General features: G+C 37.4%; 1 protein-coding gene and 1 long non-coding RNA gene across 2 annotated transcripts; both read left to right on the top strand.

Annotated features, from left to right (window-relative positions):
• The first annotated feature begins 5,417 nt into the window (after window positions 1-5,417).
• PURA (purine rich element binding protein A) lies at window positions 5,418-10,266 on the top strand. Its single transcript, XM_063298663.1, has one exon. It carries the CDS (start codon window positions 5,767-5,769, stop codon window positions 6,721-6,723), a length of 957 nt encoding a protein of 318 aa, XP_063154733.1. The 5' UTR covers window positions 5,418-5,766; the 3' UTR covers window positions 6,724-10,266.
• A 12,463-nt stretch (window positions 10,267-22,729) lies between these two features.
• Window positions 22,730-27,002, top strand: LOC134493856 (uncharacterized). The gene is made up of 2 exons (XR_010067609.1): window positions 22,730-23,492; window positions 24,543-27,002. It is a non-coding gene; the product is annotated as an uncharacterized LOC134493856 (long non-coding RNA).
• The last annotated feature ends 214 nt before the right edge of the window (window positions 27,003-27,216 follow it).

Raw genomic sequence — 27,216 nt, 5'->3', positions numbered from 1 at the left:
AATCACTTAGCTGGGGAAAAACTATTTTTTTTCAATTATTGAAGTTTTTTTTTTCAAAGTGGTAATGCAATTGGGTTATTTCCTCTGATAATTAACATTTACTTGAGATAAATGGTGCTGGCTAAATATTGCTAAAACTTTCAAATTACTGGCATTTTATTTTTATTTTTTTTATGTTAGGAAAATGCGTTCTTGTCCATTTGCAATATTTTCTAGTAGGCTTCTAATCATATATGCAATAGTACATTCATTTCTCTAAAATACTATTTTATAAGTAATTGAACTTTTTCAGATATAGCATGGTAAAAAGAAAAATTACCAGGGGTAAAAATACCATTTCATGAATAGCATAATCCAAAACATGATTACTGTTTTCTGCCCATTTAGTACAGGGGAACGTCTTCTTTTTCTAACCTTGCTTAGAATATTACATGTTCCTATTAAAAAATACCAGTGCAAAGGAGAGAAGTTTCTTTGTTTTTCTCATTTCAGTATAAACATGCTTCTCGTTGTTGCAAATAGTATAGTCAATAATAAATGAGCTATATGATCAGATTCACAAATAATTTGGAGGGCTGTTAACATTTCTATTAATCCCAATTTTAAAAAAAAAGATTAATAGAAATGTTAACAGCCCTCCAAATTATTTGTGGATCTATTTGGTCGTTAAGAATCAACACCAACTTCATAGCACATAATCAATCAATCAATCAATCAACATTTAAAATTGAACACTTTGATGGTTTGACAAAAATGCACCTTTTAAAAATTTAGATCAGGGAGTTTTTACAGTGAATTTTTTAAAAAGTTAGCTTAATTTGAAAGAAATAAAATGTTTATATTCTAATACTTCAGAAATTCAATGCCTTCAAATTTCTACTTTTATTAACTTTTTTTACATATGGAGTCTGAAATATTCATTTAAATTCATTTGTAGAATCTAATTACATTAGAAATAATTAGAAATTGCATATTTTTACAATGTATGGTGCTAATGCCAGAGATTTCTGAAATTTTAGAAGCCATGCATATTACAGAAGTATATTTTAAGGCATTAGCAATTTTATTTTATGCAACTTTCTACAGCATTTTAGCAAAGGTTCAATGTTATACAGTTACAATTATATATTAGAGTTGATTCTCATTTTCTCTTTGGCTATCAGTGTTTTATGAGCTCTTTATTTTAATTTCTGCAGAGCCACATGACCCGGAGCAAACTTCCTGTAAGACATCTCATTTTTACTGAAGCTTCAAAAGTAATTGTGAGATCATGTTCTAAGATAGTAAGCAATCCCCAAATAATTGAATTAGGTTGTTATAAACTTATGCCTGGTAATGCCTTGCTTTTATTAATTTTAAAAATGTTTTTGGTAACTAAAGTTATATTTAGGTGACAATGTGAATGCCAAAGTAGTGTGCTTCTTTAAGATTAGTAGTACAATGAGGTTTTGTTACTCTGGATTTTAATTTGTCTTAATTTTTAAACAAATATATCACATCCATTGCTTATATGTGACTTACTTTTTACATTCTGTATTTTAAGAATAAAGCTAGAACTTTTGTAATTAGATTAATAACTATTTTAATGCTAATTTAACAAAAATCAAAAGAAACTGCTCCTGTTTCATTGAAATGAGACTTTTTCATTGTTTTCACAGAAGAAGTTAAGAAAAGTCTATTAAAGAAATGTATTATAGAATAAATTAACAGTTATTTCTAGTCACCTTAAATTCTTATTGAAATTTTTATAAATCAGTAATAAGGAATTATAGGATTATAGTTTTCCATTTTGATCTAAAATACAAAGGTAGGACTAGACAAGACTGAATATCATAATACAACAGTAATTTTATCACTCATTTGAATCAAATTGTAAAAGCTAAATAATAAATAGAACCAAATATTTTCCAAGCAAATACTGTATTTGTATTGTATTTTTAAAGTATTTTAAATAGTTTTAGTTATTATTTTATTTTATAAAGCACATACAGACCTTAAATCTGAAAAGTCTTTATGCATTTAGCAGTGGAAAACGGTTGAAATAGTTTTCTGTTCAGTTAATTTGTAAAGTTATCTGTTCTCATTTTTATAATCTGGGGTTCACCCTCTTATGAGAAATAAATTGTTTTTAAGCAAGGCAGTTAAAATGGAATTTTGTTTCTTGAAAAAAAAATCACAAAAATTAATCTAAGTTATGTAGACTGATATTTACCAGAATCAAAATATCTGTCAAAGGTTCAGTTATATTTTGGGTATCTGTTGAAATACATCTTTAGAACATGTGTAATATGAAGCACAAAAAACTAAATTTCACCCATCTAATGTGGCTAGTTATATTTGATGAATTGGCCATAGAGTCTTTCTTAATTTTTATTGTATCATTATTGGGAAATTTAATACTGCAGATTTTAAAAATGAACTGCATGCTTTCCTAGTTCAGTAATTGTCCTCTCCCAGCACAATGACATTTTTAGTCTATTGTCTCCTTGGTCATCAAACTGGAGAAAATTTGTGCTTGTACAGGTAGCCTGAGAGGTTAGCATCTAATATCTTAATATATCTAAACCGGATGTTTTTTTAAATGGCTTGCCACACTGCCTCATAAAGAAAAGGCAGTGCGGCTTGGCTTGCTGGTAACCGATTATTATAACCGGGGAATATATCCCGCTAGGTAAACAAAATAAAGAAGCGCTGGATAGTCAGTATATTTCAACAGGTGAATTTTCGGTGATAGGGGTGGCCAGCCAAACCTGCCCAGCCCACCCTTAGCCGACATTGTCTGGCGGTGTTGGGAAGCCGCCCCAGGGTTTCCTTGCGGGGAGCTAGTGGTTATACCGGAGGAGGGGGCGGCCGCTCCTTGGGGCAGCTTGGCGCTCAAGGTGGCCTCCGGGGCTGATCCCAGCTTCTTCCCGGCTCGCTCGCTGCAGAGCCTCAAGGCAGATCTCCACCCACTGAGCCTCAGCTCAACTGTACCTGCGGCCGGCGTGGTCCAAGCCGTCAAGGACGTAAAGTCTGAGGCCCCGGTCACGCCGCCGAGAGCCAAGCGAGGACGGCGAGCGCTCTTCCACTGCCGCTGCCCTCCACTTGGTTCCGGGGAGCCAGGATGACGCGCAAACTCCCGGAATCGTTCTTCCACCGCAGCTGAACTCAGGACCAAACGGCGGGGGCCGAAGACGCGCACCGTCGGAGGGGCGCCCCGCCGCAGAGGCGGCCTGAGTCCGAACCTCTGAGGAAGCGCGTGCTGGCCGGCGGTGCAAGGGAGGGAGTGCTCGCCTCTGGCTTTGGATCTAGCAGTTTCCGGTTTCCAACCTTGGCCGAGTCAAATGCACGTGAGAAGTAGCCCATTGGTTACTGCTGCTTAAACCTCCACGAAAAGCTCTATTTCGTAATGCTCGTTTGCTTTGTTTTTCATGCGGGTCGTGCAGCTTCCAAATACTTAAGTGTCGTCCTTGATGGAAATGGGCGCTCTCCAGCGCAGAGGGCTTAGAATCTGCTTGCCTCTCAGGCTTGCTCCGAGCAGAGAAAGAAGCAATAAGAAGGAAACCAAGGCCTGGAAAGAAGGTGAATGCTGTGGTGGTTCCAGTTAAAGGTGCTGCTTTTGTTTTAATGAATCAGTCCCCTGCCTGGTCAGAGGAAAGAAACCTGTCCTTTTCTATGCACACAGAACTATTATGTGGAGTATATACTCAATAATATATCCTATTGCAAAGTGGAAAATAGGAAAGATCATTGCATCTTTCTGCCTCAGGTTAACAGAAATTCGAGCTGCTTTGATGCATATAATGCATCCCATTTTAAGGCAGATATTCTGGTTTCAGGTCTTTAATGCTCCTTTATTCCCACATCGTTTTATAAAGAGGCTGTATTTGCGTTAGCCCTGAAGTTCAGCACAAGTGAAGAAGTAGGGTAAGATTCCCTATTAAAAAAAGAGAAGTAGTTAAGGGGATTTAGCTGGAGAGAAGAAAATTAAATTAGAGATTTAACATTATGAGCAGCAAGAAAGGACTGAATCAATAGAAGCCCTCCCATTTTCATAATACTAGAAGGATCCATATCTCAGGGTTGGAGAAGAATCATGGAAGAGATCCATCAATCTCGACTGTACTGTAACTGATGAGTGGTCTCGTTTTCATGCTGTCGCGTCTGAGAAAGGGCTAGGCACTCAACCCCTATTTAATTCAACGCCCACCCCTTACTATTCAAGTTTGTCAAAGAAAACCTTGCGGGAGCAATTTGACAGACCGCCCTGAGAATCAGCAGCAGGAGAGAACTGATCTTTGACTTAATCCGGAAAGGCTATTCCGTACTGGAAACTTCGGATCCTCTGCTTGGAGCATGATTTATACACAAAATGACCTTCCTCAAAAAGAGGAGCCTGCGCTCTCTCCGAAGTTATCCAAAGATTCTCCGAGAATCGGTTGAGAAAGGCCCCTGAAAAGCGTCCCTACTGAGGGCGGTAGTTCGGCAGGGAGGGCTCAGGATAAGCGCAACCCCTCTTCTCTCATTTTGGAAAGTGAGGCGTGTGGAAGGTTTTAGAGTTTGACGCCAGCGTACCAAGGCGCGGGGAGAGGGACGATTTCTGAATTCCGTCTATAACAGCGTAATCCTGAAGGCAAAGGCTGCTCTATTACGAAGCCCTGGAAAGCACCCTAGGGGCGGACGAGTAAAAACCCTTCAAACCATGCAGAGTTTTCAACTGGGGAGCTTTAGACGAGCGGGAAATGGTGTGAATTTCAAAAGGAACGTGCTAGCGTGTCGTACGAATGTCCTCGACACGCTGGAAGCGACGACACTGGTTTGCGTTTTCAAAGGATTAAGTTGGCCTCAAACAAGAGGTGGTGGGATCGCAGGTTGCCCCTTGCGGGATGCGGACATTTATCCTCCAGAGAAGCGCGCCGGCTCCTCCCGGCTCGGCTCTTCGCTTGAACACTTTCGCCTCCCGAAGACAGGCGGAGGGCGCGGGCGCAATTCCTCCTCGGGGACGGCGGGCGACGGAAGGGTCTGCTTAATGGGCCAAGAGGCGGGATGTGGAGGACGGGGTGGGGGGGGGGAAGCTTCTCCGTCCTGTTTGTGTCCGCAGACAGACCCTGAGGCGCACGCTGACTTCTGAAAGCGGGGAGAGGGAACAGAGTTAGTCTGGCGAGGCGGTCGCATATTCGCGTTTGATCGCAGACCGCCCCCCCATCGGGCCCAGCTGCCCCCGAGGGAGAGGCGGCGGCCTCAGTCGGGGTGCGCGTGAGGAGGGAGGGGGATCCAAGCGCGCGCGAGCGAGCTGGGGCCGGGCGGAGTCTGTGTCCCTGGCGAGGCTGGCCTGGCGCAGAGCGAGGGCGGGTGCGGGGCCTGGCCGATTGCTAACGGGCGGCGGCGGCGCAGCCCGAAGGGAAGAAGGCGCGAGAGCCGGGCGGAGGACGGGTGGGTGGGGCCTGAGTGCCAAGAAGCGAGCGCCTCCCTGCCCTCGCCCAGTCTAACCCGGCGAGACGCTGCCGTCTCCGATCCCCGGGCTCCTCTCCTGGTCCTCGCGCTCTCCTCTCCCCGTTCCTCTGCCCAGTCGCGCGCTTCCCTCTCTGCCATGTTAGCCGCTCTCTCTCTTTCTGTCTCCTCCACAGATCTCGCGAGAGCGGCCGGCTGCTGCTGGTGGCTGCGGAGGGGGTTGGAGCGGCGGCGGCAGGAGCAGTAGCGGCGACGGGCGGCGGCGGCGGCGGAGGCGGCGGCGGCGGCCGGGGGGGCGCAGGCAGGCAGGCGGGCGTCGGGTAGCCCGAAGGCATCATGGCGGACAGAGACAGCGGCAGCGAGCAGGGCGGCGGCGGCGGGGCGCCGGGCTCGGGCCCTGGCGGTGGAGGGCCCGGCAGTAGCGGCGGTGGCGGCGGGGTGGGCCTCCAGCACGAGACGCAGGAGCTGGCCTCCAAGCGGGTGGACATCCAGAACAAGCGCTTCTATCTAGACGTCAAGCAGAACGCCAAGGGCCGCTTCCTGAAGATCGCGGAGGTGGGTGCGGGAGGCAGCAAGAGCCGGCTGACGCTCTCGATGTCAGTGGCGGTGGAGTTCCGCGATTATCTGGGCGACTTCATCGAGCACTACGCGCAGCTGGGGCCCAGCCAACCGCCGGAGCTGGCGCAGGCCGCGGACGAGCCCCGGCGGGCCCTGAAAAGCGAATTCCTGGTGCGCGAGAACCGCAAGTATTACATGGATTTGAAGGAGAACCAGCGCGGGCGATTCCTGCGCATCCGCCAGACAGTCAACCGCGGTCCAGGCCTCGGCTCCACACAGGGCCAGACCATCGCCTTGCCAGCCCAGGGGTTGATCGAGTTCCGCGACGCCTTGGCCAAGCTCATCGACGACTACGGCGTGGAGGAGGAGCCGGCCGAGCTGCCCGAGGGTACCTCCTTGACGGTGGACAACAAGCGGTTCTTTTTCGACGTGGGCTCCAACAAGTACGGCGTTTTCATGCGGGTGAGCGAGGTCAAGCCCACCTACCGCAACTCCATCACCGTCCCTTACAAGGTGTGGGCCAAATTCGGCCACACTTTCTGCAAGTACTCGGACGAGATGAAGAAGATCCAGGAGAAGCAGAGAGACAAGCGGGCCGCCGCCGCCGCCGCCGCCTCCTCCTCCTCCTCCGGCGGAACAGAGCAGCAGCCGGAGTCCGAAAGCAGCAGCAGCACCGCTATCCCCACTGGCCCGCCGGGAGCCTTGCTGCAGGCGGAGGAGCCAGAGGAGGATTGATCTCCATCTGTCTTTCCTCCCTCCTCCCCACATCCCTTCTTCCCACTTGGCTGCCTCCTCCCTGCCCTGCTGCACAGAGACACTGGTAATAATGACAACAACACAGAGAAAGACTTTATACTGTAAGGGAGAGAAAGAGAGAGAAAACCAACATCCACAAACCGAAAATAACGCATACAATTAAATATACCTGTTATAACTCCAAGGGGAGCACCATCTACCTATCCACCACCAAAACTGACAGCCGAGCAAGCAACTTCTTTCTCTCCACCCCATCGCTGGATTGTTCCTTCCACTCTTGCTCATCGTATAAAACAGTAAGCAGCTGCTAAAAACAAACAAACAAAAAAATTACAAAAAAAGTAATAACATTATATAAGATGAACTGTGTTTCCTACTTGATTAAAAAAAATATAAAGAACTGAGTGTTTATTTCCCTAATTAACCAAGAACTTTTGTACACGTTTAAGCTATTATTATTAAAAAAAAGTGTTTGCAAAAATGGTCAAGATTAAAATATTGCTGAATTATATTAAAAAAGAGAAAATGTCCTTTTCATGTTGAGCTAACATTTGACTTTAGCACAAAAAAAGAGATATTTTAGAACACGTAAAATAATATTTTTAGTTTTTCTTCTCATTTTGTTACCAAATTTCAAAACCTTTCATGGAGGTTATTATAGTATATTTGACACCCTATATACCTGTGATTAGAGATGTGTATATATATATGAGGGCTAGGCATGCTGTGTGTCTGAGCTTTGTCTAAATGTTATGCAGAAGTCTGTAGAGTTAAAAGGTACGTAGGTTTAATTCATGCAAGGTAAACAATAAGTGCTCTCTTTTATACAATATGCATTGCATCTGGACCTTAAGCATATAAAATGGTCAGTGAAACTTCTGTGAACATAAAGAAAAAATATTAAAAAGGCATTTAAATGAAATTTGCTAACTTGTGATTTTTATGGTTTGAACCAAAGTTATTCAAATAGTAAAAAGAGAGAGAGAAATGATCTCCCATATTTTTCTGCACCTGTTTGGTTTACAACTAAGTAGGTATCTTGTCATTGTTGTGTATATGAGATGTAATTGTATTGTTCATAATATATATATTTTTATGAAGTGTACTTAAAGTACTTTAACATGCAGCGATTTTCAGTATGCCTTTTTTTCAACAACAGGTGGTAAAGGTTTTTTTGTGTGGCCACTAGCACTATTCTTTTAATTTGTTCAGAGTCTCAGTCAAAACTCCAGCTTATGCTAGTGCTAACTAACTTGTGTAGGCCTGTCGTAGACATCAGTTCAACATGATTATGGTGTAATCCTACTGAGCCATGGATTTGAGTTTCCTTTAAAAGTAAAAGCCAAGTTGGTGTGTTGTAAAGAAATTTTCATGTAGCTGTGGTGCTAGTTATTACTGGCTACATACTTTATTCATGTAGTATTGACCCCTCCCCCAAGTGTGCAAACCTTCAGTTATAATTATGTACTTTGTGTGATATATATTAAAACTGTAAAGTATAAAAACAGTCTGTGAGAATACTAACCTTTCTGGAAGTGTTCTCCAACTTGCAATTATTTGTAGTAATATACTTTTACAGATTTTTCCTTTAAAATGTTTGTGCTTTTAATTGACTAACTACTTGCTGCTGTATAGTAAAAATATTAATATATTTTTATCATTAAACTGCTGCATGACTATCATCATTGCAAGTGAAAAACAATAAATGATGCCTTAAAACAGTAGAAAAATAGTTGGAATTCTGTAGGAAGAATGGACAAATCAAGAATCTTACTGATTCTTGAGTTTCTAAGTGTATTCATTTTCTAAACTACTTTGACAAATTTATCGATGTGGATTTAACTACTGTATGTAGGAGATTCCACGTGTTAGGAACAGAAATGTGTTTTAGTTCTCATTGATTGTTAAGAGATTGGGTCTAGGCAAGAGAATGATGGTTCAAAAGAAATGTATCTTTTGTTAAAAATAATTCCCTTCTTTGGAGATGTATTATAAGTTATCAAGACAAAATCTGTTTCAGTTGTATCCTTTGTTTCTAGTTAAATATATTTGCTAACGGTGTCTGTATAGCACCAAATGTGCAATAATATAGTGGTTAGGAATTTTTTTTAGAATCACTGGAATTTATTACAATTGTTTTCTAAGATGCACTTTTCCATAAGGAAAAAGTAAGCTTCCATGGTGCATATAATGTGATACTTTTTGGCCGCATGTAAAACATTGAGTGTCAGACTTGCTTTGTTTTAATTGGAGTGTTTGTAGGCGGTTTCATACTGTATTTGAACTGTGATGCAGAAAGGACTGCATTTTCCCTGCTGTAGGTAGTTGGAAAGCTTAATGTTTTAATTTTTGCTATTTTGTTTCTAAGTTCTACTATTCCCTATAGTGTCTAAAGTTTTAATTCTACAGATTAGCAGAAGCTTTTGTTTTTTTAGCAATAACTTGTTTTGTATGGGGAGGGGACAGTCTTGTTCCACTTGAATTAATTCAAACTTGTTAAACAGCAAAATACTTAACTCAGTTTTAGACTGGACGTGGACAGTAGACCCTTAAAGAGACTTTAAGTGGTTTTAGAGTGCTTTGCTTCTCAGGGTGTGAATGTACATTTTATTTGCCCCACTATTGCCTGTGACCAGATTTATATAACATAGTAAATGTTTGTTTATCAAAGGCAAAACCAGAATGAAGGTACATAATGAATGAAGCAGTAAGTTCTTACCTACCACCTTTGATTCTCTAAACCTATTGTCTGATTCCAGGCAATGGTGAAGCTATTGCAGTCAACAGATAGGTGTTTTGTTTACTTCCCTTTCCTGAGAGTCAAAGTTCAGTAAAAGGAACTTTTCCTGACCCATGTGTCTGAAAATTCAGTCCTTTATATGATGGAACAAGATGATATGTGAATTGTATAATTCTCCTTGTAACACATTTTAGTCCAGTTCCAGCAGAATTCTGTGTCCCAAGTCTGAGAATCCTTTTTTCTCCCATAGACACACTAGATATTTTAGGACTTGGTCAATAAGATGTTATATGAACCATAAATTACCTTGATTTGAGTTCATGTTTTTCCAGTTGAGGTGCTCAGTACTTGATCAAGGTACAATAACTCACAATTAAAATAAGCAATAGTGAGAGAATCTTGTTTTAAGGCCAGATGAATAAAAGTAATGGTATATTTGATCATATTCGGTATTTTAAAAACAGTATGTTCAAATGTGCCAAGCATCCACCTTTTGGAAAACATGCCTTATTTTTCCTGAATATGTTTTCAGTGTGTTGTAGGAAAAATCCACAGTCACAATGATATTTTATATGAAATGCAAGAAAACTTGAAATCCACTGCAATATAAACATAGTCTGTTTTTGTTTTATTTTTAAATGAAAGGGACACTGTCAAGTAACTTTTAAAATATGATATCCCTTTCAGATTATCACAGCATGGCAATTGTGTTCATTTTAAGTCCACTTGTTTTTTTTTAAGTTGCTCTGTCTGAGAAATTAAATAAATGAGTTAAAATTAGACACTGTTGATTCATGCCTCTTTATTATTGTATGCTGTAAAATGCCATTTTCAGCCAGAGGGGGAGCTAAAGTAATTAAAAAATAATATTCACTGTAGTGCAGAAATTCTCTGAGTGCTAGAGAAAATTAGCAGAGAAGGGCAAAAATAGGAATGCAACATTTATTAATCCATCAAGAGTAAGGGGTGTAGGCAAGCTTTGCATGCAGATAATGAACTTACCAAAATGTAAACATTTAACCTAAAAATACTTGACAGTGTCACTTTTAAAGTATCCTTTCAGGGCTGCAACAGATTCTATGTAGCTTTCGTTGAGAAGTACTGTGAAACAGAACCACCCACTCAGTATTTTGTAAAATGTAGTAGATCTGTCTACTGTGCAGACAAGAACTACCATTTCCAGCAATGGAGAAAATGTAGGAGGGCCTCTAGTAGGCTAGAAACATCATTCGAAAAGAGCTACATTTTTTGCTTTTAAAATGTTGTAACAACTGCTTTGATCAGCCATATCCCTTTCAAGCTGTGCAAATTATTGTATATATTGTAGTCAAGTAATTAGGTCGGATTTGTGCACTAGCAAGTACATACAATTAGAGTTACCAGTGTGACTTTTCATGCTGACCGATAGTAACAAATCTATTCTGAATTGGTAGATAGCACTTTTGAAATAATAAAAAAAATCTTCCTGCAAGGGGGTGATTATATTTTATAACTATTTTCCAATAAAATAATATTTTTATCAGTTTTATTTAACTTGTAAAATAATTTTTATTTTGTACTGACGTAAATAGGGTATTTATTTATATATATATATATATATATTTGAAGAGAACTGATCAAGTACATTTGTAATAAAAATCAATGGATCTGTTTCAGTTGTACTCGCTGGTTTCATTTCTTTTTACTTTCTGGTGCCATATTTTTTTCTAAAAAATGGAGAATACCTGAATGGGATAGCTATGTTAGCAAGGTTAAAGATAAATATTAACTTCACAGATTAAATGTTTTTGTATGTCCAGTTTACTTTCACTAATAGTGGCACGTTTCAGTCATCTATACAATGGCTTTAAGAATTTGGAATGTACAATATGTGTGTCCCTGCCTCATCTGTCATGTACCAGTTTTTTCATCACTTGCTGGATTTTATTTAACCAAAAGTTCCTATATCTTCTTAATCAGTGATGGTTATGCGTTAGTGCCACACTACGGCTTGGAAATTAAGATTAGTTTGATTTGGTGTCTTGGTCAACTGGCAAGAAGTAGATTAAAAAACAAAGAATTAGTATATAATAGAAGAGTAACCGATGATCCCATAATGCACTGCTCATTTTCAAAAAGCCAATCACAATGAATTAGAATAACTGTATTGACATTTCAAGTTTAAAATATAATCCAGTTTCTCTGACATGTTTCATTTCTGACATGTTTTCTGCTTTATAAATTTACAGTAGAATCCTGCCTTTCCTGCCCATCCTCTTTCTGGGCATTGTACTTTTCTAGTACCAGTGCTTACACTCTGATTACGCCTTCTCCAATTTGATGTCCACTAGGCACCAATATATGTTGCATTGATAACATCAAAAATTCCCAGGAATTCTGGAATTTGGAGGTGCAACACACCTGGAGGGCACTAAGTTGAAGAACTCTGCATATATATAGATAACATGCATATAACATATGCTTTCTGTAAAGATGGCTCTCCTAGCTACAGTTCTCTGCATGCTTTCCTGGCAATAAGAATCTCTGGGTTTTCTTTAAATCAGGGGTGGGCAAACTAACTCTAAACTAATTAGTGGTACAGTTGCTTGACATTGTGAGATGGAAATTTCAAAAAGAAAAGTAAGAAAGAAAGTAAGCCTTAAAATAGGCTTAAGAGAAAAAATAGCCTAACCCTTGAAAGAACAAAGAAATGCCAAAACAATCTTGGCCCTGCCCACAAGTTTAATACAGTTGCTCTGCCCTGCTCTCCACAGTCCTCAGCCCCACTTTCCAAGTATGGTAAGTGTAGTCCCAAGCCATAAAAAGGCTGCTCCACTTGTTCTAGCTAAATATTGCATTATTCCGTGGAGTTCTTGGTGCTCTCTGAGATTGGTTGGTTGCTTGCAGACGTGTCATGACCCAACTAGGTAACATCATCAGTGATGTTATAAACAAATGTGCTTCTTCAATATACCATTATTATATATATAAAATTGCTTAGCATGATGTAAGAATTAGGTCACCATCTGAATTGTTTAAATTTTTGAACGCTGAGCATGGAGATTCTGGCATTGATATACTTAAATGCTAGGATAATCAATTTTTATTTTTTGTTTTTTTGGTTCATGCACTCATAGCTGTTCTGGTCCTCAGTATGTTCAGTTAGATCACTGTCTTTTCCCTCCTTTCAATACCAACCCCCAGGCCACATCGTATTTATTTATGAGACTTCAGTTTCAGAAGAAACACACTATGCAGCATAGAAAGCTCCTGTTTGAGCAATGTAAATCTTGTGCTGTTAATGGCCATGTATAATCTGAGTCCACACAACATGTTAAAGTGCAGATTGCTTAATCATGATGTATTGAGTATACCATAAGGGCTGAACTCACCGAATACACTAAGCAGAAATCAAACAAATCACATTGTAGCATAGCACAATGTGTGAATCAAGTCTCAGCCTTACAGTTACTTGGATCCATATATTTCCATATCACAAGATTCTTTGAAGGTGCTGCAAGCAGCATATTTTTACTTCTAAAATAACTTTCCCTATTTTAAGAAAGGCTAGAGAAGTTTTTCAAATAAAGCTGGAGAAGTATTTCAAAATCTGTAAAGACTGGGAGTTTTCCTGTCATATTTGTTCATGTATGTAAAGTTATAAATAAGCCTAGTCCTCTGCATATATTCTGAGAAATTGAAACTTGCTCCCAGTTGTACATTATCTTGGGGGTTGGGATTAAAATGCTGTTATTTGTAACTATTTACTGTATTCTTTAAATAGTGAAGAGGCAAAACAAAATTGGCACCTAAACTTTTTTCTCCCAAGGAAGACAGAGTATTGGCAATGCAGGGGATAGCATGAAGGCCCTCAGGGGATTTTAAAAATATTTTTAAAAGGTTTCTAGTACCCTGGTTCTAGAAGGCATATGTTCTACCTTGTATGGTAGAGAGCTTCAGCCTGTCTCCTAAAGACAGAAAATTATTGCAGTTATAAGAGGGCAGTAATTGTACCACATGATTATGTAGTAGCAGAACTTCCTCATTGCTGTTTATTAAAATTTAGTCCACATAATACACTTTTCTGAAATTCCTATCTAAAAATTCTCCTTTGTTCTGATAAAAATCAAGGCTTCATTGAGCATATTTTATTTTGTATATGGCCTTAATAAGGTAAAGGGATTGGGTTCCTAAGTATAAATATATCTACCTTCTCAATCTTTTTTCTGTAAGAAACTTGGTCTTAAAATTTTCTAAATGAAAACATAGTGGATCATGACTTTTGTAGTGCACCATAACCTTGTCCTTGGGAGAAGATTTCTACCTTAACACTGCTAGTTTCCATTTGATTTGTCATTTGACTACTGTAGTAGTTGCTTTTAGCATTGACCATAACTCATATATTGGATCTGCCCTTAGATTAGATCGATTGGAAGCGGCAGTCTATGTAAAATACTGCTATTTGCGTCTTACTGAATGTTTGAAAAATGAATGCATGTTATTCCCGTTCTGAAACAAGTGAATCATCTGAACTTATTAGTTTAGTTCCAGACCCCATTAAAAATCATATTGCTTATACAGGTAGTCCTCGACTTATGACCACAATTGGGACGGGAACTTCTGGTGCTAAGTGAGGTGGTTGTTAAGTGAGTTGTGCCTGATTTTACGACCTTTTTTGCCACAGTCGTTAAGCAAATTGCCATAGTTGTTAAGTGAATCTCGCTTCCCCTGTTGACTTTGCTTGTCGGAAGCTGGCTGGGAAGGTCGCAAATGGTGATCATGTGACCCCAGGACGCTGCAGCCATCACAAATAAATGCTATTTGCCAAGCACCTGAATTTTGATCACATGACCGCAGGGATGCTGCGACAATTGTAAGTGCGAGGACCACAAGTCACTTTTTTCAGTGCCGTCTTAACTTTGAATGGTTGTAAGTTGAGGACTACCTGTATTTTAAAGTTTGTTTTGCAAATCCCAGACTTAATAGAAGGATAAATGAGTTTAATGTTCTCCGGGTATTTTTGATCGTAGCCACTGATCACTGGCCATGTTAACTGGCAGTTACAGAAATTTTGTCCAATATAAACCAGGTTGTCTACTGTATGTCAAAAAGGATCTTATAAATGGCTACATCTCTGCAGCAAATAAAGCTCGGCTGCTTTGTGAATTTTTATTTTTTAAGTATAGGGGTGCTGTCCTGGCTGTCAAAAGTAGAGTCTTTGCTTAAAAGTGTTCTTTCCTTATTTTCTGGAGGGGTTGGACCTTTGTTAGTTTTCATCTGCCAGTCAAAGTAAATCCTTGTTCCTTACAAAAGAAAGTTCTGGGTCAGTGGTTTTACTTGGTTGACACAACACAATAATAATATAAAAATCAGATTGTACATGCAACATTTACTTGGAATGGGTGAAGAAAGGGAACAAATAACCACATGGGTATCTGAATATTAGGAGTTATATGATCCAAACCTTTACTAACTACAATATGTCCCATTCCATTTTTGCAGTTCCCAGAACAACCAACATTACTTCAGATGTGACATACATTTTTATCGTCTTCTCTTTTTTTACAATTGAAGTTATATAAAATACCTTATGAAATCTTACACCACATTCAATAACAAGTGGTAGGGTTGTGTTTGTTTATTTATTAAACAAATTATAAAGCCGCCCAACTCACACACGGTGACTCCAGGCGGCTTACAGTGACTCCGGGCTATATAAACATTGTGCAAAGTAACAGCCATGTTACTACAAAGCTTGGTTCTCACAAATAGTCAAACTTCTTTTCAAAATGTCTAATTCAAATTTCAAAATTTTTCTGATGTTAAGTATTTGACACTTTTTTCTTCCCTCCCTGTTTTGCAGCCATTGTATTTGTTTTGTCAGGTCTGCCAGGTTTTTCTACTGATCAAGGACTGGTGGATTGTACTTTAATGAAGTTGCCAGTCTATATCCTTTGTCATTCCTTCTTTCCTATAGGTTGATTTGCTACAGTAAAGGAGAGACAGGGCAATTCTTAATGGTATCCATGTGGGGTGTCAAAAAAGTCAAAGTGGCAGTCATGGCAGCATGATCAAAGCCCCACCCCTTTTATATGATACTGTCATGACATCATCTTGACTTTTTGACCCCCTTCCCACAGATGCCAGAGGTAGTTCCTATGACTTTCAACAGCTGTAGTATCAATATCTTTGTCTTGTAAGACTTTTGCCTGCTTGTTTTTAATGGAAAATGATGTATAATAGTTTGTGTTCTTAACCAGTACCTCCTTGTTATTATAATGGATGGTCTGTTGTTTTAAGAAACTGCTTCTTACCTACAGTGCGACCATCAAATATGTTTCTAAGTACATAAAAATCACAGCTAAAATCTGTTTCATAAAAGTACACAAAAAAGATACTATTCTTCGGAAATAGATAGGAGCAAAAGTTCGTAAATGTTTATTAATGTGTGGTTCATATTATTTTGCCTCTGATATTTTGCATAGTATAATTGAAGAGATTCAGTGGTAATATTTGGTCTAGTTAAGAAAATGAGAAAGAGACAAACTGACTGTGATAGTACTATCAGATACTGTCTAATTATGCACATTATGTTAAGCCATTTTTTCAAAAAGTGGATGTTTTTTGAATAAGCCATAGTAGACTGATTCGTATATGCCAGGTTAATATACGAAGTCAGGCCATGGTTAATATACCATAGTGGCAAAACCAAACATTCCACATTATGGCTTAGCAATTCATTGAGTTTACACTACATTAAGTCAGGATTATTTGAACGATCTATAGTGATCTGTTCTCCATATATGATGTCTAGCTGTTTGGAATCAAAGCAAAAAAGGTACTTTGGATGGGGCATTGCTGCACTTCCTGTATCTGCTTAAAGAAGCAGATGGCCTCCTTAAAAAAGCCATGACATTTCCAGGCTTACACAGGAGCCATGCAATCTCATGAAAATACGTGTTTGAGTTGAGGAGGCAGTGCAGGAAAAGGTGTGGCTTTAAAAAAGTGCCAGTAGGCGCAGTGTACACACTCACTTCCCCTCCAAAGCACTTTTCTACTTCAGATCTGAAAAGCTGTGTATCGCTAAACAAGGCCATATTAGAAGCTAATGATTGACAGCCAAAGGCTTTTTATCAGAATGGGATGTTAATACCTTGAAAAGGTTACCTTGAAACAATACTAATACTAGGTTATAGAAACTTAGAAACTTTCAGAATTTCATCAAACTGGGGAAGAGGAAACCTCAAAGCAAAATTCTGAAATTTATTCATAATTTTTGCTCCTGAAATTTGATCAGCTTTTCTATGCTACTGTCCTGACTTAAGCAAAAGACCACACTGAGATGAGATTGTCTCTAGTGTTTATTAACTGCTATAGTAGACAGAAAATCCTACCAAACTGAAGGAGCGTGGGAAACCCAGACAGATAAACCCCAAAACTCAAGGTGGGTCTGCTCTGAGTTTCTTTGAAGGACAGTTCAAAGCCTCTAAACTACGCATGCGTTTTCCCCCCTGGATAGGGGCCCCCTCCTGCTTACCATCTGTACTTATAACATCTACATTATATACTGAAAGTATATCAGGATATACTAGAAGAGTTGTTGAAAAGGACCCATTATGACTGCATAATTAACCTGTGTTACATACTTTAGAAGACAGTAACTTTTGAGTTATTAGCATGCCATTATTTATCATTTTAAGTGCTTTTATTGGAGTTTACATCCTGAAGACAGCTGTTGAAGAGATGCCCTGGAATATCTGCCATACCTTAATTAGGATTCTCTTATCCCATTAGGAAAAAAAGTTATTAGTTTCTTGAATATTTGAATATTTAAAAGGGAAAGAACTCTAGTTTAATTTCAAGTCAAATCATGTTCCTGAGTATACTCCTTTGCTTTAATTAAAAGAATACCTATCATTCATTCCTGTGAAGTTAAGTGCTGCATTCCTGTAAGTTAAGTGCAGCATTTGGGACATTTTTATGATGAAATTAAAATAAATAATACATGTGTTTTAGTCACATATACTGGGATGTTAGCAATACTGGTGCTTTCTTTGCACACATGTCCTGATAATCCATAAATGAATGTGTGTAGACTTCCACAGCTGTACTGAAAATTAGACCATTCTTGATTAAATTTCTTCCTTGTGTAAAATGATTTTTTTGCTAATTGTCAGAAAAAGGAAGGGGATTGTTATGTGGTTTATTTATCACAACTTCTGTATTTCCCTCCCTGCTTCCCCCTCCAGTTCGCCCAATATCTTTTATTCTGATTCAGAACAATTGGGGGGAAAAGCAATTAAAGAAACAGTTTCTTCCTAAAAAACAATGAAAAAGCTAATCAACGGCAACAGAAGGTCCTTAGGTCAGCCATTACAGGACAGTGTACAAAGGAGGACAATAAAACATGAATATATAATGAATTTACTGCAAGATGCAATTTAGATCAACAGAAAGATAGAACTCATCCTAAATACTCAATGGAGAGAATAAAATCATTAAGATCATTCACACGAAGTGTCTGTACAGATAAAAATGCTAACTGAGCTTTCACATACCTGTATATTTACTTCAATAATGCTACTTTTTTTTCTCCTATAAAAGGACAGAATGTTTAGAATTAAAGTAAATGAGTACTGTTGCCTCATTTAGTCTCAAGTGACTATGTGATGGCCTCATTATTTCTAGAATTAAAAAGAAAAAGAAAGTAACAGGAGCAAGTTGGGCTAAGAACATCTTTCAATTTCTTCCCTTTTTTCTTGTCAATTTGATCTTGAAGAAAACTATTCGATGTAGCACTAATCTGGTGTTTATGTGCAGATGTATAAAATAGATATAATGGTAGTCATCATCATTCTGTCATATATCATGGTCAACAGAGTTGCTGAAGCAACCATATAATTTTTATTCTTGGAAGCAACACTATTTATTTCTATTTGTAGGCCGCTGTATACAGCAATCCAATAGAAACATATAATCAGTTCAGGCATCCATGGTAATAATTGTAAACATTATTGTTTATTTATGGTCCAAGACCAAGCCTGTAAACAATATAAAACAACAGCAACATTAAAAACAACCAAAATACGAGACAAAAATAATTGAGCTGTTAAACTGAAATTTAAAAATGAGGACAATTAATCACCATACACTCTAAGGAAGAGTTCTGTCTTAAATAGCTTGCAGAACATTATAAAGGAATGGTGCAAGTCTTAAATCCAGGGGAAAACTATTCCATAATGCCAGAACAACTGAGAAACAATGCCCCCCCCCGACCTTCATGCCCTCATTGCACTGGAATAAGGCAATTGTGTTGCAACAAGCATGAAACCTGCTTGGTTTTCACATACTGTGTTGTATGAACCTAGCAAGATAGCTTTGACTCAAACTGATTTTAATTACACAAAGTAATGATTTCCAGCACTATAAGGAAGAGTCTACTTAACTCTCTGTTCAGTAAAAGTATCTGATAATTTTAATAAATATTCATCACTTCTTACCCCTAAGCATAGGCTTCATTTTTAGAAACTAAATACATAGTTTAGAAAGTAAGCATTATGAATTGTTTTCAGTTTAACTTTCAGCAAAAATGGGAGAGTGTTTTGGCTTTTTAATTAAACCAGATACATACTTGTCAAATGAACCAGATACAGTTCAATTAGTTATCGATGTTTCGAGGATACTTTTGTCATGTAATACTAGGACAGGGATATATAACATGAGGCACTCCAGATATTGCTACACTACTGTTTCCAGCATCCCTTAGCTTTGGCTATAGTTCACCAACATCGGAATGCTATAGGTTGTCTGTCCCTGGTCCTATCACAATCTCTATCAAACAGGCTATTAAGCTGCATGAGTAAATTGCTCATGTTGGGTCATGTTGGTCATGTTGGTCTTCAACATATGGAACACTGTTCCAACAACAGGCATATGTATTTCTGAACTGATGACTTGAAATGTAAAGTTTTTAAAAATTAAATAAGCAAATTTAAGCCAAGGCAGCACACAGAATTTAAAATATTGGTGGCTGGTAATGCTAACATATTCTTCTTCACCTTTTTCTTGCTATCCATAATCTGGGAACAAAAGAAAGCGTTCCTGCTATTTCAGGGAATAGCTACTTCTGAATGGTGACTATCTGATAGGCTGCTGTCATGATAGTTTTTTTTCCTGTACAATCACAGAAGAATACTCAAATAAATTCACTGTTTGTTTCACATGCTATTCCTTCTCCTGTGTATTTACACAGGCTTCTTCTCCACCTTGCTTTCAACTATTTTATGTGCACCCTTCTATGCCCATTGACTTTTTTTTGTTGTTGCACTCTTAGAGAGAGGGGTAAAAGCTTAACTCTCTCTCCCTCTCTCTCCATGTGTGTATTTGTACATGTGTGTAGTGTGCATGTCAAATAGAACTAATGAGACCTTTTAGCTGTCATTTCCATATACTGTGGTAAAATTAACTTTTAACTGCCCTAAACCCAGTTATTATGGCTTATTCAAATAATGGTAAAGTACAGAAGGATTAACACATGGCTTGGCAACACTGCACCTCAGACACAGAGTACCTGCCTTATCCCCAAATGCTTCGTACAAATCCCCCAGATCAAATTAAAAGTAAAAATGACTGAAATATCGAATCACTGAAACAAGATTCCAGTGTTTTAGCACAAGATCTTGGGGTGATACAGCTACAATCTCAAAATGTTTAGATTTCAGACTTTTTGGACATTAAGACCAGAAAAGGTTGTGAACTGGCAAACTATATGAAATAGGAAATACGTGATTGCATGGTGATGCAGGAATCATCATCTGAATAATACTGCAACACTGAATGAAGGATGTCACATTCCTAAGAAAAGTCATAGCTTCCCACTTACTGTTTGCATAGTAGTGAAGCTGTTATGTGGGCAAATGAAAACTGGGATAACTTCATTGAGAAAATTGCATATTTGAAACAGATTTTAAAAATCTTACCATATGGTTCCTGTCCTGACCCAGTTCCCTTTTCCCCGGACAACTCTATAGATGCTTAAACCTTTAATATATTTTCTATTTTGATCCAGTGTTTCTCATTTTAATTTTACTTTGTGCTTCATGGTCTTCAAGAAACAGAAGGTTATATGAATGAAAACACACATTTAATACATTTATTCCTTGGTTGAATGGGTATATGCCAAACCTCCTTCAAGTTTATTTCACTTGATGCAGAAGATGAAGAACTCAAGAGAAGTGAAAAGCAAGAGGAATCAGTATAGATACTATACAGAAGCATAGTGCAAGTTCCCACAGTACAAGCTTGCAGGTTGTACTCCTGGGCCACTTTCCTGAAGATATTCTATATTCTGCAACATTTGAAAGTGATTTTCAGAGATCATGTGCTATGTGTTGATTGCACAGTCATGCTATCATGAGCAACATACTATCTTGAACTCAATATTTAAAATAGGCACTGCAGTACGGCTTGGCTATAATAATATTGTCTTTAATTTTCTATTCTGAATGAGTAAATTTTTTTACAAGTGTTTTCAATGTTTTTATTTCAACTTATGGAAGAGCAGAAAATAGCTTTAGGCCCCAAATCCCAAACTTTACATTTGTAAGCCTGGAGTTTACAAATCAATTAGAAGCCAGATCTACCCCCATTTTTGTCTGTATTTTTCTCATTTGCACCATTTTGCATGGAGTGTCTTTTGAATATTGTATGTTGCTTTTCATTATTTTGATAAAGAGATGATGGTTATTAAATAGAAGATAAGCATATAATTATAGCAGCATTAAATCTGAAGATGGGCTTGGAAGAGGGATGAATAATTCCAATATTCTCTCCTTCCCATCTTCTTCCATTATTTACCAAAGCTGTCTCCACCTCTGGCTTATTCCATGCCCAGACAATTGTGGAAAAGTGTCACCCCTTTTCCTACCATGGCTGAATCTACAAGCAACAACTTTATGTCAATAGTCAATAAGCTACACTGTTGCGGTCTCCCCTTTCTCACGTCATTTCACAATAAGGGGCCTCATTTGTCCCATCACAGGATTACCACTTAAAGGCACTGTACTTCACATTTTTTCATAAGAATAGTTAAATGAATATTCATTACCTGATGTGCTCCAGATCCATTGGGAGTACAAATCCCTAGGTTGAAGGAGAAAGTTAAAGTCATGCTTGAAGCTAATCTGAGGATTCCGTTTTCTGAAGAGATAAATATTTTTGCCCAATCTCAGTTAAAGCTTTGGCTTTATATTCTCCAAAAATATATAATAAGAACCAACTCAGCCTCATAGTTTATAAGCCTTGATCATTCTATGGCCTTTTGCTTACATGGAAAAAATGAAAAGAGGTGTGTTATTGGAAGTGGAGTAAAATCTACTTGCATCTCCTGAGGATGGCTATTAATAATAGAATTTCTTCCTAAGTGGGTTGTCTTTCTTGATTGCCCCCAGGTATGACAAGACGTTAAGAAGAACTGCTTTTTAATCACATTATGCCATCATACCATCATATAGGATCTGCCTAGGTTAATATCAATGAGGTAAAGAGCAGGTTTTGCTTCTTTAAAATGTTTCCAGGTAGAGCACTTTACTTTTTCCCAGTAGCTAGATAACTACTAATCTGTTGGGAAGTTAAAAGGTATTAAATATGCACTACCTACAAGTAAGCACATTAACTCAGAATCAAGGTTCCCTTATCAGCCCCATTCTTCGTTGTTGCTGCTGGAGCACATCAACATGCAACCTCCTAAGACAGAAACATCTTGGTGTACAAGACATTTATAATGTTGGATTGTTGCATGCCTAACCAGTGCTATGGGAAAGCAGGCATACAAATACAAAAAAAAATACAAAAAGGAAAAGTTTCTTCTCAATTGCCAGAAATGTTAGGCTTTTTTTGCAAATCTGCAACGTTTAATTAAAAGATAAATATAAATATGAAATGAGATATAAAAACTGAATCCTTCATTTTCTATTTCCAGTAAAAGGAAGTGAAGATGATGGCACAATTAAAATGTTTAACTCTATATAACCACTCTGCTGTTTCATTCTCTCAGTAGGTACTATGCAGTGTAACAGATAATGTTGACCTTACATTTTCAAAAACTAATCTAATCTAGAAAACATTTTGTTACTTGGTTTTTGGATATATATTTTGACTTGAGTTCAGTATATTCAGTATAGTTTAAATATTTTTGAATATCTATGTACCCTTCTTAAGTATTAAAATCATATGTCCAGTTTGGTGGGTGGGTGTCCCACTGTGGATCAGCTTCCTAATATGAAAATAAATTAACAAGCATGGAATCAAAATAAATAAGAATGTATTTCTTTATAGAAAATAGTTCTTCATAAATTCCCCTGAATATATGACCAGGCAATACTCTTATTAAGACTAATCAAATATGGACAAAATGATGTGCGATAGGCAATCCAATGTCTCAAACAAAAGTTTTGTCTGACATGATTTCTTTTTATGAATCAGCATGACTGACTTGGTTTTATTTATAAATTAGGAAACAAACACTCTTCATATAAGCTCTAATGTATGGACTTTTTTTCCTTCACCTGAAATGTATTTTCAGAATTCTAATTTGATGTTTGAATTTAGCATAGAAAGAAAGACTTATTTCAAATATCTCTCAGCATAAGCAGGCCATTGTGAAAATATTTTGAAAATGAAGGTGCATACTATTGAATAAAGTTTGTTCGCTTGCTTATCAGTAGCACAAGGCTTCTGGTTTGGGACTGTAAAAGAAATTCAGGCATGTAACTTTGTTCAGACTCCCCACACCACCATTCTCTCTACTCACGCACATGTTCTCTCTGAGAGTTTTAAGGAATAATATACAGAATGGTTAAAATGCAATAGTCTGTAAAAACAGGGGAATACACTGACAATTTTTTTCTTCATATAAACCAATATTTACCAGTAATCTTGTGTTTCTATTTTTGTTTTTTGGCAGACTTTTACCAGTAAATATCGGTTTATTCCTGAAACCAGAAGCCCTAAACATATCTTTGTTTATAAGGTCAGTCTTCATTTCCTGTTTCTGTCCTTCCCGACTTACTTACAAATTCTGTTGTTTTTCAGGTTATGGAAAGTATGGAGTATTCTTTTTGTTTTCCCACTTGCCACCAGTTTTTTTAACTGAACTTTGCTAGCCATGCAGACTGAAGTTTTGGACATTTAGGCTTTTTCTTAGCTTAGAAAATTTTATATACAGGTAATAATTATACTGAAGTCCAGCAAAATGTTCAATTTAAATTATTTTCATCTTTATATATAAAATTGCAGAGTAAATAAGTCACTCATTTAGCAAAGTCCTTGGATGGGCATTGAGTACTTAAAAATTATATATTGAACATTATATAATTACAACAAGTGTTTAAAAATAGTAATTAAGCACTGGGTTTAAAACAAGATGGTGTTTTAAATGACAATTTGAAATAGATTTCTACAAAATTATTTAAATAAAAGTAGGATTGGACTTCAATAAAATTATTGGCAATTCTACATTGAGAGTAGCCAATACTGAATGACATTGAATAATATTATTACTTAAATGTTTGAAATGTTGGTGATACATAATTATTAATAGTCATACTTGACTGAAATTACCTGCCAGCGCCATTTCTTTCCATTAAGTCTTGACTTTTAAAGAACATTTATCAGTGTCAAGCCATGCTCTTTAACTTACAAATCAAGATATTCTTCATACACAGTGGAGCAGTGATAACACACAACAGTACCTTCATGTGCATCTTGTCATTCATAGCTGGTATGTGAATGCCTGCAGTCCCGTGGATGTGGTACAAATCTCACATATTAGTGATTGTGTTTAGAATTCTGTATAGTTCTGCATAATGCTTTTTATGATTTCAGGCTTTACATTAAATGGGTGGGACTAAGTAGGCTGCCATGCTCTGTGAATGTTGGAATAGCCTCTTACAGAGTTGTGTAGTATTAATTCTATTTGCATATATCAACAGTTCTTCCTCTTTAAACAAGATCCCTTTCATTCTTGAATTTTCACTGTTTCTTGTCCCAACTGAAAACTAATTTTCCTCCCCTTTTGCAGCTTTCTTTTTGTGATTATGACTTGTGCAATATTATTGGCCACAACTTTAATCTGAGCAATTGACACTGGTCCATCTTCAGATCATTCAGAAGACTTGAAGAGGACTCCTCTTTCTACTCTGGAATTCAAATGTATATGTTCAATCTGGAATAAGTTATTTAAAAGTCAAATGTATCATCTTCAGCACTTATAAATTACAATGCAATTCAAACAGTTCCAAAATACTATATTATGAGCCTTACCTATATACGTAATTCCTTTTATGGTTTCAAATTGAAAGAACACTCCATTAATTATGTATATCAGCCTTGGTTTTTTTTTTACTGTCAATATTGTAATTTTGTAATATTTTCAATATTTAATCAAATTGTTTACACAGATGCCAATTACATTTTATTCAAAGGTGCTTCACTTTTTCCATACTATGTTTCAGTCAGTATTCAGATTTCTTAATTAGAAAGATACAGATAATTCTGTGTGCAAGCTTTTCTCACAATCCTAAATATCTCTATAGAGATACAGAGATATGTAGAGACACAACCATACAGATGGAATTCTAAGCCCCACATTGTTCAGTCTTTGTGGATGTATCATGTCTTTAAAATTGAGTGTCTGTTAACAAGGTAATTTGAAATTGTATATAACACAATGATCTGGTTTACAATGTCAGGCTAAAGTTTAATACTGATTTGATAGGCTAGGATTATATAAAGCAGCACCCAAGCAAGGCCATTTCTAGCTAATTTGCTCTTTCTCCATTGAAGTGTTAAAACAAGCCAGGATTTAACATGTATACATTGTTTTCATTGCAGATGAACCACAAACTATGCCTTCAAATGAGTCAGGATTTATAAATCAACCCTAACCCCTGGTTTAAAGATGGCTTCTGATCCTTAGTTGTTTAGAAGTATTTAATCGTAGTCATGGAAATCTATTATTAAATTCTTGATCCTATTTTATTTTCTCATTCTCACAAACAGAAGGAGGAAGTAAAAGCGATTATGCTGCATGTACTCACATAGTGCTCATAGTTAACATCATTTATTTAGCCATATGAAGGTTTTTTATTCCTTTATGTGCAAATCTGATCAATGAAACAGCAGGTTCTGTAAATATTTTTGAATAGATGGCATCATAAAGATAGTAAAAACTGAAAGAAGCTTTCAAGTTTGATGAAATACAAAATGAACAATAGTTTAACAGTCAATCATTTTGAATTAGCTTTTAAAATTCTTAGGGCCTAAGATCTTCTCAAGTTGTCTGCCTGCTGGAATCCTTAACTTAGAATGAACCTGGCCCAAATGTAGGATTTGTCCCCAAGATTTAGCACCTTGGGCACAGTTCAAACATTTCAGAACTGTGTTTCTAGGTAAGAAGGATAGTGGGGACTACTCTGGAAATCACTGCTTGTTTTGAAAATCTTCTTGTCAAGATGAGGTAACCTGCACAAATAATCCAGGAAGTTCACAACGTTGTTATTCCTTGAGAAGTAATGACAGATGGATGACTTTTTGTTATCTGACTGTAGGGTACTGCTAAATTTATAACCATTTTTAAACTAGTGTGTTACCTTTTTCTCACAATGGCATACATCATTGTATTTGAATGGAAAGATTTGGCAGGGCAAAGTAATCCTAAATACCTTTCCCCCCCTTTCTGGAATTGAGGATAAAATCTATAGGATGTTTTGCACATGTCCATTTTCTGTAAAGATCAGAACAATCTTTCTCTTGTCTGCATATTTTTGCTAGTTAATATTTATTAGATGTGCCAATCTCCATTGGGTATATTTTTCTGTAACTTTTGAAATTATTAAACAACCATATACTATAAGAGTGCACACATTAAAACACTGGAATGTTGAACTAGGCATTTGTTTCATGTAAATAGTTATTATTCTTCAGTTTCAGAAAAGCCTGGATGTCATCTCATAACAGTTGTATTTTGCCCTAATGGGAAATGTTCAAACATTCTGTGACGTATGTATTTGTGCCACTGTTTGTGTGTAACTACTAACTATAAATTGTAAACATGCTTGTTTCATTGTTCAGAATAGTATTTCTCTTGTTGAAAATATTTTCAGTTAGATGTGAAAAGGAATTTATTTATTTTTTTAAGATTGTCTTGCAAGGTCTGTTTTCTCTACTTTTTTCTTAAAAAATAGTAGGGTAAAGATTGGGATTTTGTCTAGTTTTTCACTTGATAGACCAAAGTTACTATTGACACTGTCTTGCAATGCCGATCAAATGTATATCTTTTTGCACTTTAAATGAATAAAACAGTAAGGAAAATGGAAGTGTCAATTGTACATACATTCACTGTACAGTGAATGTATACCATTAGTTAATCTGTTTTTAAAGAGGATATTTTCCTTTGTGGGAAGGGGAATACTCAAGCAATGTATTTGCTAGTCAATATAAAGTGTTTACATGTAATTACCTAATAAATTATTTGATTTAAGATGGATCTTACTGGTGATTTTTAAATGACAAACACTGAGAATATCTGGCTCCTATCTGTCAGGGTGTGGGGTTTTTAAAATCTTCTGGAGTAATCAGTTTCAATGTATTCATTTGATAAAAATTCTGAGGGAGGCAAAAACCATGCACTTGGGAGATGGGCGCAGAGAACTTTGCTTTACTATCTATTAGAGAATATACAGCCTTAAAACTAG

The sequence above is a fragment of the Candoia aspera genome, chromosome 3 (genome assembly GCF_035149785.1).
Source record: "Candoia aspera isolate rCanAsp1 chromosome 3, rCanAsp1.hap2, whole genome shotgun sequence".
Lineage (NCBI taxonomy): Eukaryota > Metazoa > Chordata > Lepidosauria > Squamata > Boidae > Candoia > Candoia aspera.
The sequence above is the reverse complement of the archived record's forward strand: the minus strand, read 5'-3'. Positions and strand labels throughout refer to the sequence as shown.

What these genes read in the sequence shown, in the direction of transcription:
- PURA (XM_063298663.1), top strand. Translation starts at nt 5,767, where the DNA reads ATGGCGGACAGAGACAGCGGCAGCGAGCAGGGCGGCGGCGGCGGGGCG.